We start from the raw sequence: 17,912 nt of genomic DNA on the forward strand, positions 1-17,912 counted from the left end.
ATTTTTCACTGTTACACTGGGTATAAATTGTCGATCAATTTTTGTCAACTTGGGTATGTGCCCAAACTCCTCATTCCTCCCTCCTCCAGGCATCGTGTTGATATCGGGTAGCTTCTGGTGTGACAGAGGTCCTGGTTGCTTGGCAACAGATATAGAGTACAGAGTCCAGTGTGACTGTGACGACCAGGGTGAGAGGAGAGGCTGACAAGCCTGTGCCACACACACACGACCACACACGACCACACACACACAGTCACACACACGACCATACACACACACAAACACACACACACAGACACACACACAGCTTCACCACAATTTGATGTGTGTGCCTCACATGTTTCTTGCAGGAAAGGGGATTAGAGGGAGCCATCAGTAAACTCCTCGGGGCAGTGCTGACATTAAACAGCACAAGTGTATGAGAGATCGATGTGCTTACCTTGGAGTGGCCAAACCTCCGGACAACCACGTGTCCTTCACAAATGCACAGCCCCACATATAACGCATTCATCATCAAAGACAGCCGGACGACAGAGTGACCAGGACAGCTGTGAGGAGGCTCAGGAACTTCGCAAGGTTCGAAAAGAGGCGAGGCCCCTTCACAGCCGCACCCGGTACAACAGAATTGTTTCATAGTCATATAAAAGGTGGCTATAACAGCTCATAAGCACATGGCAAATAGTCCATCATCATTAAATGCTGGCAGTGGACCTCGCATTGGTAATACGATTTTTCCCCATAAACTCTGCAGTTAAAGGTGCACAATGTGCTCTTGACAAATCTTGCTATTGACAAAACATAATTCCTACTCATCGTATCAAAGGGAAGCACTTGACTTCACGACACCAGTTTGCACTCACACACCTGCAAATAAAATATCAGGCAAATGGTGCGTTAACATGCACCTAAATGAGCAGTTTATTCAAAGAAACCAGGTTCACTGCTGAACGTGTTCTGCGTGCACTGTAGTGATCTGGATCTACAGTCTGATTTCTACTAGGGCCGGACGAAATGTAAAAAATATGTTATCAAGATATAACATTCATATAAGTTCATACAGATATAAACATGATGAATGCGACATTATTTCTTTTAAGTTTAAAGACATATTTTTCCTCCTGAGTGAAGCTTGTGTAAATATTTTATAAATCTGATGATTATATTGATATATTGGACTTTTGTTATATTGCTATTGATAAGAATTCTATTGCAATAATCATTAATATTGTTTTATCCTCCATTTAACTTCATAGCATGGCTTTTATTAATGTCACTGTATTAGCAAGTCAACACTGTTGTGACAGGCAGAGTAACGCTTTCCATCCCGGTGATAGTGTCATCAAATGTAAAGACATTCTGGGGACAAATTTCTGTTCATCTCAATTTCAGTGGAAGAAATTCTAAATCATCGTCACACTGTGTCTCTAGTCCGTCGACATACACATGTGAACATGGAAAAAGCTGATAAGAAACCTGGTTATGTGTAAACATGGCAGACATGTTTGCTCTCCCCAGGACAACTGCACCTGGGGAAACCAGATTTCTCTAATCTCCTGCCCCACTTCCAGTAGCCAGGTTTCTTGTTTAAATGGCATTTAGGGAAGAAGCTTAGTGTAGAACTGTACCTACAGTGCAAGTAATCACACTTTAATACAGGATCACTGTAACTGTAAGAAACTCACAGAAAGATAACCCAATAATTATCTGCTTAACTGTATGTCAGGGCTCACAAGGGCTTTACCTTTATTTGTTGGAGCAGTTCTTTAAAATTTCAGGAGCCAAAAACTCTTATCGGTCAGAGGAGTGTTGATATTGGCAACATGTTTATTTGCAGCCCCCTCAACAACTGTTAGGAGAACCGAGAGAGCAGAACCGGGGTTGAAGCAACACAAGAAGGAAGATAGCATTGGGAATTGATCCGAGTTTATCAGTGTTGACTTACTGACAATTTTAACGTAATGATCCAAATCCTCAAGCGCTCCCTGGTGTGTTTGCTTTCTGTTCACAAATCAGGAACAATAATTCACTTTTCACACTCTTTTTAATGCTGTTATTCACAAGAACCTGACTCCAAAACAAAGCCTAATGCAGGAGGAAGAACAAATCAACAAATTAAATCAAACAGCTGAAGCCAGGGTGTGACCGGCTGAGAGGTTGTGACACGAGGGGATGAGCCTCCACTTGTAGTCTTGTAGAATAGAGACAAAGACTCGACTCTACAGAAACACAGCCACATTTTAGCGTCTTCTAACATCTGCAGCACAAAGACACAGCTCCTCTTCTGCAAAGAGCTGCATCACAAATCACTCGGAGTGTCTCAGAGTCACTCATGCAGCAGGGAACCTAAAAAGAAATCTGTTTTTCTAAAAGGAAAAAAGATCTAAATCTCAGTGTGGGAGAGTATTTGTGTTTGTTCGTAAACTCCATCAGAAACGCTCAGCTACAAAAGGTGGAATCGACACTTAAGTTTCCTTCATGATATTTCTTTTTGACATTTTTGTCCACGTCTGCTGAGCTGCTGGATGTTAATGTTAAACCTTACCCTGGATATGTGTGAGAACAGCGAACTCTTAAGCTGAAAAGAAAGAAGGAGTGTGCTTTGGAATTTTACATTTTCCTTCTGCGAACACCTTCCACTTGTGTTTTTGTGTTGGAAATATGGTCATGAATTTGAACTAATAACACACAAATCATTGTTTTGTTCTTGTCCATACTGAAGACACGATTAAATATTCAGTGTAATTTGGAAAACAAGATGCAGGCCCCATGTTTTTCCCGGTAACAGGCAGAAATCAAGTAGAAAGCTCGGGGAACGTGACCAAACACAAATATTGTTTCAAAATGATTTTCGACAGATCCCAGCATCTGGTCCGGTACCCACACTCTGTCCGTCTGTGCTGTCCTCAGCTGGTATGTCAATCTTTTTATGAATTTTTTTTTGTTATATATATTTATAGAAACAAATCTGAGCCAAGCTTTGAGTGTGAGTGTGTGCGTTCCCACTCCCCCCTGAAAAACCTGTCATTCTCACGTTTCCTATTCCCAATCAGTTGACAGGCTGTGAATGGCTGGTTTTGAATTTGCAGATCGCTGCTGAATCACACCACATCAGTGTCAAACATGTTTATGACACCGATGGCGGAGGCGGAGGTGGTGGGGGGGATCGCAGCACAACAGAGAGAAAAACAAACAGGTCTCCAAGGTGATTGAAAGATTTCCGAGAGTGAAACCAAAGTGCTTATTATGAGACTGGCAGAGTAAAGAGGGCTGGAGGATGAGCCAAGAGCCTGATGGAGCACAGTAATCACGGGGAAATTGCAAACCTCAGTTTCAGCACGCAAACACTTTACATAATGTATCTAAGGAGCCGCACATGTCACACATCTGCAGCAAACATCCAAAAACCAGGTTAAATCTGGGAAAAACACGTCCAGAAAGAGACAAACTAGAGCCAGACTGGGATGGAAATAAATGATTCAGAGGGTGTTCGTGTGTGTCTGTGTTGTTTACCTGTTGCCGGGTCAACCGACCGCTCAATCAAATGGTCGTCCTGGTGAACCCACTCGCCGTTGCACTTGAAGTAGATCTGTGTGGCCGGGGTGGAGCGGCAGGTCAGCGTCACCGGCTTGTTCTTCACGATGAACTCGTCCTCCGGCTCCACCAGGAAGTGAGGTAACAGATCTGTGAAGGCGCCGGGGAGCGTTGCCGTGGCCGTGTGCTCGGAACCTTTGGGGAATAAGAAAGCGGAAGAGGTTTTTAGAGGCATGCCAAAAGTGAAAAAGTGGAAAAAGGCTTTTAAGTTCTCAAGTTGACATGAGGCCCGAGCTGAACCTTCGCCCCTGCTCTGCTGTTGTGACGAGTGAGTGAAAAATGCATCAGACACCGAGTATCTAATGCATAGATTCAGTGTCCTTGGAGAATCTGTGCTTCTACAGTACAAATGCAAATGAGAGAGGCTGAACAAGACAGATGGACAGAGTGAGTGACACAGAGAGACAGAGCTGCACGGAGGACAGCTGGCCCTGTGCGCTCATGACTGGGATTGGACCCGCAGTGGAGTCCGTGTCTTAACTCCAGCTCTTAATCACAGCCCTTTAACATCACCGCTGACGGACCGGCGGCCATAAATCCGGTCTCAGCGTCCCGGCCCCTCCGCACTGTGTTATAGGTCTCTTAAACCCGGGTCTCTAACTCTACCCACATTAAGCAAGAAAGGGGGATGTGAGGCAGGGAGGATGGAGAGATGACCGACAGCTAGACAGCCAGTTAAGTTGAAATCACATCTCACACAGAGGAGATGCTGTTTTTTCACTCCTCCAGAATCTCACATGACATGGATGAGATGTGAGGGCAGAGGAAGGGAGGACACACATTCTGAGAGATGCAGGAGCTGCTCTTCAGTGGAACAACACCACGATTTACAGCACATTCCTTACGCTCGGTGAAAATGTTCAACACAAACGCCGGATGACACAGTTGCAGCCTACAGCCTGATGCCTCCTCCGCGGATACAGTGTCTCTCTCTAAACATATTAGCCTTGTGCGAGAGATAAGTAGAAACGGCGAAATAACCTCCTTACACCGCTGGCACTCGGGGGAGACCAGTAAATCCCAAAATAAAACTCCTTTAAAAGGAGTGTAATATTAATTTACTGCCCTGAATCCAATATGGCTGACAGACCAGGCATTAACAACCTTCTCCATCACTCCCTGTGCGGCGGGAGAGCACGGGAGTCCACATCTCTCATAATGAAACGGCAACGCTCTCGCCGACCTCTCTCTCTCCCCCCTTGCTCCCTCTCCGCCCTAACCCAGCCTGCGCTCATCCTTGCAGCTTGCTGATGCCCAGGTCAGGGATAATATTAGGGTTGTGTCATAAACACCAGTCTGTCAGTTCCTCCCCCACCACACACACACACACAATATCTCTCTTTCTTCTCCCTTTTATTTTCCTTTTTTCCCACCCTTGTGCTGAGTTGCTTATTCATCAGGACGAGCTACAGTGAAGCACGCCGCCGCTGAACCCCATTAATGTTTTGTGTACATGTTTAACTCTTAATGAAAACTAAATGTTCTGTGTCCAATGAACGACATACATCACAACGCTGACACTTTGGCTTTTCTCCCCCCGTTTTCCGAGCACACTTTATGATTGCGGCGCATTTGCAGAGAAGAAAAATGTCATTAATATGGCAGCTCTCTATATTCAGGACAACACAGCTGCCTGACATTATTTATTCTATGTATGTGAGAGCGTGTCGGGGAAAAGGCCACAGTTCATCATGAATGCTGAGTATAATTGCTCTAACGAAGAGCCCAAACTTTGCTAATAAACAGCGTGGGACCAGCGGGTCAGGTTGTTTGAAAGTGCGCTGGTCCTAATGATGGCGGCCTCTTCTAATGGGCCGCCTTCCAGCTCTGTGACCACGGCTATTAGCTGGCCGGGCTGACCCTCTGTACTCCCCGCAGACTGAAGACGACAGCTCGGTAAAACAGTGGGCGAGCCTCACCTCACACCTGCCGGGTTAATCATCTCACAGAGAAGGGATGATGTTGAAACAGAGAGCGGTGAAACCGTCGCCGCCTGAGACGCCCGACGAGCCGCCACAACGGCTGTGATGAACTCATGATGCTGTTAATTCGCCGCCAGCTCCTCATTTGCAGAGGTCACATTCAACGGCGTCTCTCAACTTTTGATGATGTTTCCAATTTGTGTTTGTGTGTGTGTGTGTTTATGCTTGTGTGTGTGTGTGCGTGTCAAAAGGAATGGGGTTAGTCTTCCATTTTAGTACATGCACTTTAGGTTAATGAGGTTAAACACGTAATTTCTTTAGAGAAATAAATTGTCGTTTTATGAGCAGGGGATTCCAGTCACGTACTGCTTTATATCAAACCCATAATGGAGGACTGATGCGTAGTAAATTGGCTGAGATTATTGTCATGACACAATGTACTTCAAAGTGAACGTGCACACACACACATGCACGCACACACTGGGAGTATCAGCTACTTAACAGACTTCTTGCGGGTCAATGCACTAAATCAAATGGACGTACAGCAGCACTAAGGGCACTGCATTATACTCCGCTGAATGTAATAGGCTAAAGCGGCCATTAATTGTTAAATGTATCTTGAGCGCATTGCCGGATCGTTTTGTAGACACACAAACAACTGACGCGGCACGCCAAACGTCTCCCGTGCCGATCGTTGGGCCAATGAAGATGATTTAATTGATACAGCATGCTGGATGTGTTGCTGGGGCCCAATAACCGTTACATAGATCTGCGTGGCTTCCTGCATTTCTACAAACAAGAATCCAGCAGATTCATTTTGATTCTAACAACTTCAAAAAATAAAAAAATTGAAGGTTGCGACCTGATATTTGTGTCCAGCTGCCATTCTCTCCCGAGACAAATCAACTGACCTAAAACGAATGCACGCACAAACAGGGACACACACAGTCACGGACACACGACAAGGGTGCAGCAGCTGTCAGTGCGCTGAGCCATGATGGCCGGGGCAGAATTCCTGCAGCACACAGACCCCCCCGTCTCATCTGTCCAGCTGACCACATCAACTCCAAAGTCTCACCCTAACCCTAACCGGCACGAGGAGGAGGAGGAGATGAAGACGCCTCGATGAAGTCAAACACACAACAAAATAAACTGTCTCTAACTAGAAGGGCACTCAGTAGAGTCCATACCCCCCGCCAAGGCCACAGCAGTCCCCTTATGAAACCACATTTAATTCACTAAATACAGATGGTTATTTGGATCCGCACCAAGTTGCACACACTCATGAATATCTGTCCCCTCACATGCGCTGGAGCTGCCCAAAGGTCCAGGAGTTTTGTTCTGCCATACACATCACGTAGCGAAAAAAAAGAATTGGCTCAAATATCCCTTCCTCCCTCAGACTGTTTATTTTGAGTGACTCCTGTGCATTGAGTAAGTTGGTTAAGTGAGTGGACCATGACAGTCTTTTTGTCAGGGAGGAAGTTTCCTGTTAAAGGTTGGAAATCTGTTTCTGCACGGTCACCATCACTGTGGCACATCTCTTGGTCACCTGCTGCCCCAGAACCGTTATCTTATTGGCTACTGGATATGGGGGAGGAATATGACTTGATTGATTGATTGATTATTTAATTTAAGCCTCGGAAAACACATTGAGGAATAAGACCCTCATTTACAATGGTGCCTAGGGTACAATGAAGAGTTAATACATTGAAAGAAAAAAATAAATAAATAAGAATGAAAGAAATATCCATATTTATATATACAGTAATGCAAGGGAAAATGTCATAAACAATCATTTTTGATGATTCAATAAAATACTATGGTTAAGTCAACTAACAGTTACAATCACTGCAGGAGAAGTTAGTTGTACATGAGATAAGATTCGAGAATACCCTTAATGAAATAAATGAGCACAACCTTAAAGATTTTTGGACCTCATTCCAAATGTACGGTGAAAGACTTGAAATGAGGCCTGTACCACTGCCAGCACTTCCAGCTCATTAAAATAACCTTTATTCATTACATCTCAAATAATTATCAGATATGCGTCTAATGGAGAAATATATTTTGTCACACATTTGTTCTTATATGTTTTTTTTTTTCTCTTTGTATGGATGTCTTTTACTTTTTTTTCATGGAACTCTTTTTAGTACAAACAGACAAACACAGATGAAAACCTAACCTCCTTGGCCGAGGTAAAAATCTGAAAAAGCTATATTCCTGTAACCGCTGTAACTGTATACGTCCTCAGCAGGCATGGATTGGATTTTCACAAGTGTTGCAGCTTTGTAAAAGTCTTCTGTTACCAACCATCTTCAATATTTCACAAAGATTTTTACTTTTATGTCACCGGCTGTATCATTTTCCAGGAGTTGGTGTGTTTTTTATCTACACACATACGAACCTCAGGTCTCACTTTGAAATTGAATTCCGCCAACGATTCTTCACTTCACTCGTGTCGGTGTGCTGCCTGCCCTTAATTTCAGATTTCACCATTTTGTAAAATAAGCATTCGTTTTTAAAATTTCACTCCTTATTATCTAATCGGAGAACAGAATTACAGAAAGCATGAAGAATGTCAGCGCATGAGAATGTCAGCGGGGGAAGAGAAACCATAGCTGCAGAGGAAATAACCCTCTTTTGTGTTCCTCTCTCATGGCACTAACACGTCGTCTGCCCTTTGGAGCCAATTACTTTTTTTTTTTCTTCTTCAACAACGTCATGTCCCCGAAGAAAAGCATCATTGAGCAATCACTGGGCATAATTTACATCACAGTGATGAACAGCAGCTATAACACGTGTTTTATGACACAATCAGCGCCTTACAATGTCCTCAGAAATTAATTCAATTAAAATTACTATGCAGAATATTAAACCATTCCATGTTCAGTTGCCATTAACAACAAGTCACAGCCCGCTTGTTGATGTTTTTACCTTCAGAGCGCTCAAGTTTACTCAAGTGGTTTTCTTGATGCTTTTTGAACCAAGTCAAGTGTCAATATTTAGCATTCACTCCAAAGGTAATATATGGACCTACGGGCAATGGGAATGGGGGCGTCATTGCTGTATGGTTGAAAATCTTAAATAATACCTCTGACAATATTAACACTGAGAGTGATTGTACACAGAAAGAGGCAGGAATGGGAGAGTGAAGAGAGAGAGAGAGAGAGAGAGAGAGAGAGAGAGAGAGCAGAGAGAGAGAGAGAGAGAGAGAGAGAGAGAGAGAGAGAGAGAGAGAGAGAGAGAGAGAAACTCCATCCAGCATCATATATAATCTGGAGCACGGCTGACTGATGTATGTTTGTCCCCAGATGACAAATATTTACTCCTCCACATGTCTGGGATTCAGAATACATTTTTCATTGAGACAACCATGCTTCAGCAAGCACTCCCTCAACCACAAACACACAAACACACACACACACACACACACACACACACACACACACACACACACACACACACACACACACACACACACAGAGACCCACCCACACACACACTGTTATAGGTCCCTTTTGAGGACAAAAAACAGTTGTTCGTTCCCCGTTTGTGTCCATAATTAACTGGTCTTTAGTCTGAGATATACATATATATATATATATATATATATATATATATATCATATATCACAAAAGCTAGCCTATGACAGAAAACACACAAATTCACACAGACATGCACACATTTGCAAAAAATCTGGCAACATGCATAAGAAGAGAAGGCTGCTCCCATGTGTATTTCTTCTCAATCAATAACTGATGTAGAATTATGCACGCAAACAAAACTGCGTGTTAACACTAGGGGTGGGAATTGGCAAAAATGTGACGATTCAATAGTATTGCGATATTTGGGCCACGATTCAATAGTATTGCGATTCTGCGATATATTGCGATACTGTAAGTATGGCGATTCGATTCTGCGATATATTGCGATTCATGTCCCCCATATTATTCAAAGGCATTACAAAAAATGAGGAAAATAAGACTGCTCAACTCACTTCAAATGTCACATTTAATTATGTGAACAACATTGTCTTCTACACATTAACTGAAGTGCAAAAACTAAGAAAGGGTAGTGCAAAAACTTTGTCCTTGAACATTCAGGACACAGGACCTTTGTAATTATTTTGGAGACCTCTCACATGAACACTGAGCTCCCAGGGCATAACTTACAATTATTTAAATACAATACAGTAACATAAAGCAGACATAATAGAGTAACATAAACCTGAGAATAATCATACAAATAAGAGTAGCCTAGAGATTCAATCAAATTGAGAAAAATAAACAAATGTGTACTGCTAGAGTCCAGTCCAGTTGGCTGCAAGGTCATGACCCAAAATGTTAAATTCATTTGGGAATATTGGCATTTTTGTTCAGAAAAAGGAGTTGGTCAACATGCTCATATGTTAAAGTGCTCCTCTGGGCCGTTACTATATCTCCTGCAGTACAGAACATCCTCTCCGCATACACACTAGGTATCTTTTAAACTCTGAAACTCTCCTCGTCATGCTTTTTTCTTTTTTTTTTTTAAATATTGCAATACTTTGTGCTATAGTATCGATATAATCGCTGGCGCAAAATATCGCGATAGTTAACACACACATGTCTAAACACCAACAATTCAGCGTCTGTCCAATATCCACGGTCATTAAGTTTGCTCCGAAAAAAAAAAATCAATCACTGGAAATACTCTTGAATAGAAAAACGCTCTGATGCATTTAACAATGTGTAGGGGTGAAGGCACCCATAGAAGCCCAAACCCACATCCCATCCCATTTCTATGAGTGGCGGCAGGATACTTAAAAAAAAGAAAGAAAGAAGGTATCGAAGCACAGAAGGAGAGGAGGGGACGGGAAGGACGACAGTGCATTTGTAATTATCCTCACACATGCCACATGTGATGTTATTACAATCTTCTCCCATTTAGATGAATAGAAAATTGGCTGCTAAGCATGTACATGGATGCACGGCTGTGCATCTGTGTGCATATATTAATTCAGGATACTAATACCCCGCTGACTACAGGGCTCCCCGACGAGAATATTACCACGATAGATGTGCCACCGAAGCGCAGGTTGCATCGTCGACTCGGAGAATTGCCTTCAAACGACGGTGACATGAATCGTCTCTACTCACACAGGCAGCACTTTGGATGATTAAATGCTGTTTTCTGTCATTAAACAGCTTCTCAACTAAAGACAAAAAAGTTGGATCTGTTAGTTGTAAATACGGTGCACAGCTCAGCCGTACACCTTTGAACAGGAGCCTACAATCTGCTTATTCCAGTTTGTTGATTATTGTGATATATGACATTTGAAGGAACACCTCAGCAGGGGGGTGAGGGTGGGAGGCCGAAGCAGGTGAGAAATCGTAGAATAATAACTTTATTTATATAGCACTGATCAAAACAAGGTTACAAAGTGCTGCAGAGAAAACTCCATGGCAAAAAAAGAAGAATGAATTATAATAAAAGTAATCAATTCAGTTCAATTTTAAGGGGCAAATCATAGCATAATAACATTTTATAGAGAAAACCAACAGTTCCCACAATGAGCAAAGACTTTGGTGACTGTGGATAGGAAAACACTTCCTCAGTAACTGGAACCCAGTGGGCGGCCATCTGCCTCGACCGGTTGGGGTGAGCGGAGAGAAAATGGGGAGAGAGAGAGAGGAGAGAGAGAGAGAGATAGAGCGACCATTATCAAATGTGATAACCCTATCACATTTGAGATCTGCAAGACTGTGTGTGGTAACGAAAATAATAACACTACTCTTCAATTGTACCTTTCAGCCCTTTTATCACAATAACTTCAAAAGCCGAACCTGGGGGTACGCTGAGGATAAAGGTAAATCTGACTGGCTACTGGCTTGTATGGTGGTGTTATGAAAGCCATGAGTCATTACCTCGATGCCCTCTTTAACTAAATACCTAAATACCGACTCTCCTAGGCAGCAGAGTCCAAAGCTGTCATACGTCGCTCCCTGACACCTTTGCTTCAGCTTCTCTTTCAAGGCAACAGCGTCTGGAAAAGCACAGTCTGCCTCAAAGCCTACGAGGCCATTTTAAGTTCCTGTTAATGTGATAGAGCTGACATTTTCAGAGCTGTGAGAAAGTGAGGGCGCCTGAATGTGTGTGTGTGTGTGTAAGTGTGTGTGTGTGTACATTTGTACAAATGTAAACGGCTGAAAAGTGAGGTTAAACAACATCAACAGCTGGGGAGTTGGAAATGTGTGCACAGGAGAGCCTCAGTGCAAATGTGAGAATATTGTATCTTGCTGATTAAATAGTTACATGGTTAGAAACTGCATCCAGGAGCCTGTGTTAAGTTCAATATACCCAGGACATGTTTTCGTTATCTGGCTTCACCTTACCGAACATTGGCTGTCTTGAATATCCAGGACTACCAAGTTGTTAACAAGTTGTGTGACAGAGTCAGAGTCGTTGCTTTGAGCAACATCGCCAGAACCATAAATAAAAATGTTAATATGATATGTATGAGCTAGTGATGATAATCAAATAACTTCAGAAGAAAAGAAAAGATATGAAATTGTATTACTCTGTTTACTCTTTAAAGTAAACAGCAAAAGATAAACTGTAAATAAACAAAGGAGTTCTATTGAGGTTATTACTGAATATTTTGTTTGTCTTGTCAGATGATGAATAAACAATAATGAACCTGTGATGCACATAAGATAGTTACAGTGATGTCTGACTCTTCTGGCTGCCAAAGCAGAGGAGAGAAGAGAAGTGGAAAATGTGTGTTGAGCTCAGTCGGACTGAAATTTTTATTTATAATCTTGGAAATATTGAACAATGTTTGGATCACATTTCTAATACAATACAACAGAGGCGCTGTAATGTCACCTCATGTTATCCTGATCTGTAATGATATGATAAAAGATAACGTCAGGAATCCAAGAACCTTTGTTGGATTTAAATGAAGCTATAATAGTTGTGATGTATTTATTTATTGTGACGCGTTCTTTGTTAGAAAATGAACAAGCGGAAACATGAAAAGATCTGCAGATATTTCTTACTTTACTGTAATCTAAACTCTTTTGTCCATGTCAGGATCCTGTAGAACAATGACTCTGGATTTCCAGTGATCTGATTGGTCCGTAGTTCTGTCTTATCTCAAACTTAACCTGCTCTGGATCAGGTAAGCGGTCCAGCACAAGTTACCATGGTGATTTACCGCGGTAACAAGTGAATCAGCTTCATGGGGCTGAAGAACGTTGTGTTGGCGTTTACCCCAATAACCAGAAAGTCTACAGACCTCAGATGTTTCCCCTGACAATCCAATTTCAATCATCTCAAACTATTTGTTTTTGTTTTTAGCAGTTAAATTATCTATTGTGTCTCTTCAATAAATCCAGTATTCTGCACTGAACAATCCAGTGATATAAACTTGGGTATTTTACTCAAGTTACATATAAGCCGTCCTCCTTAATTACAAATTGCAATCTGTGAGCACTTAGCCACTTTGCGATACAAATTGGTCATGGCCTCATATTAAATGGTGTCTCCTCAAGAGATGAGGAGCTTCGTTTAAACTGAAATACATAATTCAAACCCAGAAAAATCAACGTGCATTATTTGCTAATGCAGCGCACAAATATGTCTGGCTTTTAAATTGGGATATATTAAGCGGGAGTAAAAAAACATCTTTGCTTGGCTTTTAAAGAGCAGCGATGTAATGTTCTGTACCCTCAGTGTCTAAGGTCACTTCAACTGAGCAAACTAATCGGCTGAATACACACAAATCCCACACAAACACTGCAGAGAACCCCTCCGCAGAAGTTCTTGAAAAAAGGAATTCATCTCAAGGGGCCACAGAATATTTTGAGAAATTCATGAAGCACAAAAAAATGCCTTGCGAAGTCTGCCCAGACACGGGAAACACTTGATAGATTTGGTGCATTTGAGAGGAAGATTCAAAAACCGCCTTGCTGGAGCAAATCTGGGGATGTAAATGCCTCCGATTCTTCAAAGCTGCACCTGTTTGGTGGCTCAGCGCATCATGTATTTTTTTTTTTACAAAAAGAGACACAGAGATTTAAACACATTTTGACTTAATAACTACACGCAATCCTCTGAGGAGCTGAAGATATCCCGAGCTGTCAGGAGGGGCAGACGCAGTCGCGGTATTTGCCATCCGAGGCACGCACACGCTCACGGATTTGTCTTCCCCGTACACTTAGCCGGAAATGAGGTTATCCAGAAGCGAGTTGATTGCAGAAGCACGGGAGGAAGAGGCAGAAACGCAGAAGGAGAAAGGGAAGAAGGCGTTCTTCAAATCTTTGAAATGGATGTTAGGAAATAAAGGGAGGAAGGAAAAGACAAGAGACAATTTAGATTACCAAGTTAATCCTTTAATTACTGGATATGCCTGCGGCTAAAATGAGAGGTTTCACACGCTGCATTTTACAACAGTGGAGCGATTCCAACTGCAGGAAGTGAGGCAGAGTGCCATAATGATCAAGAGCTATGAAGCTTAAAATAATGGAATGTCAGTATTGCTGGTAATCTATGTTGTTTATGATGTTGGGGGGGGGAACTGAACAAAACACTGCAAATATCAATTTGGCGGCTGAAATGCAACTTTCTCCACGTCATATTGCTCATATTACAAACCTTTGTTACTTTGAGAGCTTCCCACTTCCATGACACAGTGTCTCTATCAACATGTCCTCACAGAAATCCAAAAACACAGGTTCAATATGGCAACATGACAAAACCAGCAAAGGGAGACAAAATAACTGCTGGTTCAGAGGCTTCCGACACAAACCGCTTGAAATGCGAAGCCCCCTGCGACACTCGTCAACCACGTCACCCCCCCTGCCACCTCCTTCCTCTTCCTTCGCCATCCTCCTCCTCCTCATTTCATAATTTATCCCCCCTCCCCGGCGACGACCCCCGTAGACAGAAGCGGAGGATGACTCGTACCATTTAATTAGTGTGACGGAGCATGAAGGCTCCTCGGCATCAGACAGCGAATTAGAACACAACACGACGATACGGCTCACATAAAGCATCACCTGTTCGAGTCTAATTACTGTACCACAACGCCGGCTCCAACTTTCCAATTTAACGAGCCACCAGCACTTACGCCGGCGATGAAACATTATGCCACCGGGCTCGCTTACAGTACGCGGCACGCCACAGATTGGAGGATTACATGCTGACACACGGTGTGGAAATGATGCAGTCACATTAAACTAGATTTTAACCAATGTAACTGGCATTAGCATGTGATCTGTTTGTAGATTCCCCCGTCCGGGTAGAAGAAAGAACACGTGTTAATTGCCAGGTGTAAATGCACACACACAACACTGGGAACTGACGGCCTGGTTTGAATTGTTGTCAGAACGCAGGGAGGTGTAAATGCAATCAAGACCACATTCACAAGTCAAACCTAACTCTTACTAGTAACATCTATTGTTTTTTACACATCCAGCACAACCACAAAACAGCTGCTTCAACATATTGAAGCCCTTGTGGACGTCAGTCTTCCACGTCATACATCAGCTTGGTGCTTGGTTTGGCAGATGACAGGTTCCGATTGTTATTATTAGTGTTTGACAACATTATGGACAGGGTTCCCAAGGAGACAGATCTTTTTCCTGAAGCAGTTTCATATTTATTTTTGTATAAACAGTCATTACATCGCTCTGTTCAAAACCACCAGCCTCCATTGACGATAAACATTATTTGAACGTGCAGAACACGGGGTTGCAGGTCAACCACGGCATTGATTGATTTATTTTTTTCTTCTTCTGTTATTGTGTGACTTTTAGTGGTGGAAGAAATATTCAGATAACAGCACACAATACTACAAAGAGCAAACAAAAACACTAAGAATGCATCAAATTTAAATGAATTCCAAATCAGTTTATCTGAACTGCAGGTTAAGTAGGCTTTTCATACCATCGGGTTTGGGAGGGCAAATCACTATGGCAACATACACATACTGACCAAATCGAGGGAAAAGCAATTATCGTACTGGTAAGAAGATTCTTGAGTTGAAAAATAAGAGAATGGGATATTTTTGATTACCAATGAATGGATTAATTGATTGCTTGATTTGTGCTTCAATATTTTGTCTAAGATTAAATAATTATTGATAATTTAAAAAAAACATCAGGACCGGATTTAGATTAATACTTAGACCATTAGCAACAGTCCGATACTGACTCATTCATTACATCAGTATTTAAGGATTCAATGATTCAAAGGATTTTTTTGGTCATATGTATAAACAAGTGCAACTAAATGATTACATTTCTACATCTGAACCAATGTTTGGTAGAGTTCAACTTGTGATCTTTATTGCTTAGTTTTTTTGAGTTAGTGCCTTTCATTTTGTAGCTCTTTTCTAGTTTTCTTATATTATTCTCAATTTATTTAATTTTGTAATTTGCTAGCAATATTCTGAACACCTCCAATATTAAAGGAGAAAATTAGGAAATTTTACACCTTCTGAATGGTCCCTGACAAAGAGACAATGTCCCTAGTGCATACTGGTGCAATATTAGATTGGTTTGAACTCACTCATCAGCAGTTAACAGAAAGTACAGGTACAAGTGATGGGTCCGGGATTAGTGAAATTAGTGTAAGTAACCAAGATCTATGGATCCCAAGAGTTTAACATTATTTTTCCAAATGTTGTTTTTCTACAGGATTTACAACAGACTGACTCTGCAGACTGTGACGCTCCCGATAAATAATTTGATTCTCTCATTTAACAAGTCAAGGTCCACTTGGTAAATGAGAGAATTTGTCTTGACAGGAAAAGACCACAGTGGTGTCCGTGATTTAACGATGCATGAATATAAATACTTTTTTTAGTTGGACAGAGCAGTGCCTTAATTGCTGAAAACGCACCCCCTCCTCCATTCCAGGTTAATCTGCCTTCAAAAAAAATGAACCCGAGTTTTCATGGTCAATTTAAGACAGCAAAATTGCACATGATGTCTGTGACTTTGGAGAGTTATATTTAGCTCGGAGTGTTTGACAGCAGACACATGTAACAATCAGTAACAGAAAAATTAAAAAATATAATAATAAAAGAAAAAACACAGATCCAGATCATTTCCCATCAAAATCTCAGCGATGGCAGCTGGTTCCACAGCCTCCTCCCTTTAATGAATATTCTTGTATTTGAGAATGACTCATGTCACTTGGCCCTCATCTGTGCATTAGTAATCAGTCCTGTAATTCAAACTAATTAAATAGTTGTCCCGACAACCCTGAACACTGACAGGTCAATAATAACAATAACAACACAGGTCCCGCGTGCAGTCACTGTAGACGTCACTGAGGTGACAATGAATGAAAATGCACTTGGTGTTTCCGCAGACGGTCTAATTTATTTTACTTTAACAACACTAAAGCTGCCATAAAGGAGGGAAATGAAAGAGACGGTAACACACTTGAGCACAGAGCTTGTTCTGCCTTAACCCTGCAGATCAGATGTAATGTTAAAGGCTTTAAGCTACTTTGGGCTCTGACTGCTGATGCTGACACAATGTAATTCCCCCACACCTGTGAAACACAGCTAGCAACACTCTGTCCTTTGCCGCTTCATCAGTTTCTTTCACAGAAAAGCTAAATGAAGTGTTGAAGGCTGAATGGAATTAATAATGTCGTAAAGCACAGAATCTGGAGGAAAATTAACCACAATGATTAGCAGAATTATGATGAGCGTTTCAATTTGGACAGTCACAGATATACAGCTTTTTTCACTGTGGTGGAAGTGTAGTGTTGCAATAATGAGGCTGGTGATATTTTAGAATTTGGTACCTGTTGACAAATTCCCAAAGTTAAAATGTCTTAGTCCATGTCTCGTTACTTTCCGACTTTAATTTCCTGTCTTAGGGCTTAGGGTAACACATAGGCAAATGTAGGAGTGGTGAACCTTCGCCTCATGTCCACTTGCATTATGTGAGAGCGAGGTGGACGATCAAACATCTGCCTCCGACCCTGATAGAAGTGTTGAACCAGCCGGTACTTTGTGATGCCGGACATAAGAATATTTATATAACCCCCCCACAAAAAACTGAATTCCTGGCAGAACAGGAAAATGTTTGTCTACCAACACAGTCTACTGACCACACAACTGATGTATGTGTTTGTAACAACCTGCACTGCTCATTGAGCAAGCAATGATAGTTAATTTGCTTCAGCAGGTGATTAGCATTCGCCTGCATTTTCATATGTGTGACCGGGCCCTAATTCACCCAGTCCCTCCTAATAAAGAGGTAACTCAACCAGCAAACATATATTTGTATATTCTACAAAAGTATCTTACTTCAAGATGGACACTGTGGGAAATTTTAATTTGTTGCGATCTATTTTCAGAAGAGGAAGAACAAACATATGGTGAATATATAT

At 41.8% G+C, this 17,912-nt stretch overlaps 1 protein-coding gene across 1 annotated transcript in view; it reads right to left on the reverse strand.

Annotated features, from left to right (window-relative positions):
* Positions 1-17,912, reverse strand: part of unc5a (unc-5 netrin receptor A) — a 151,423-nt gene that overhangs the window by 65,530 nt on the left and 67,981 nt on the right. Inside the window, exon 2 of the mRNA XM_061079892.1 lies at positions 3,511-3,726. Coding sequence (XP_060935875.1) covers positions 3,511-3,726 — 216 coding nt within the window. The remainder of the gene's footprint in view (positions 1-3,510; positions 3,727-17,912) is intronic.

This window comes from Limanda limanda, chromosome 10, assembly GCF_963576545.1.
Source record: "Limanda limanda chromosome 10, fLimLim1.1, whole genome shotgun sequence".
Classification (NCBI taxonomy): Eukaryota; Metazoa; Chordata; class Actinopteri; order Pleuronectiformes; family Pleuronectidae; genus Limanda; species Limanda limanda.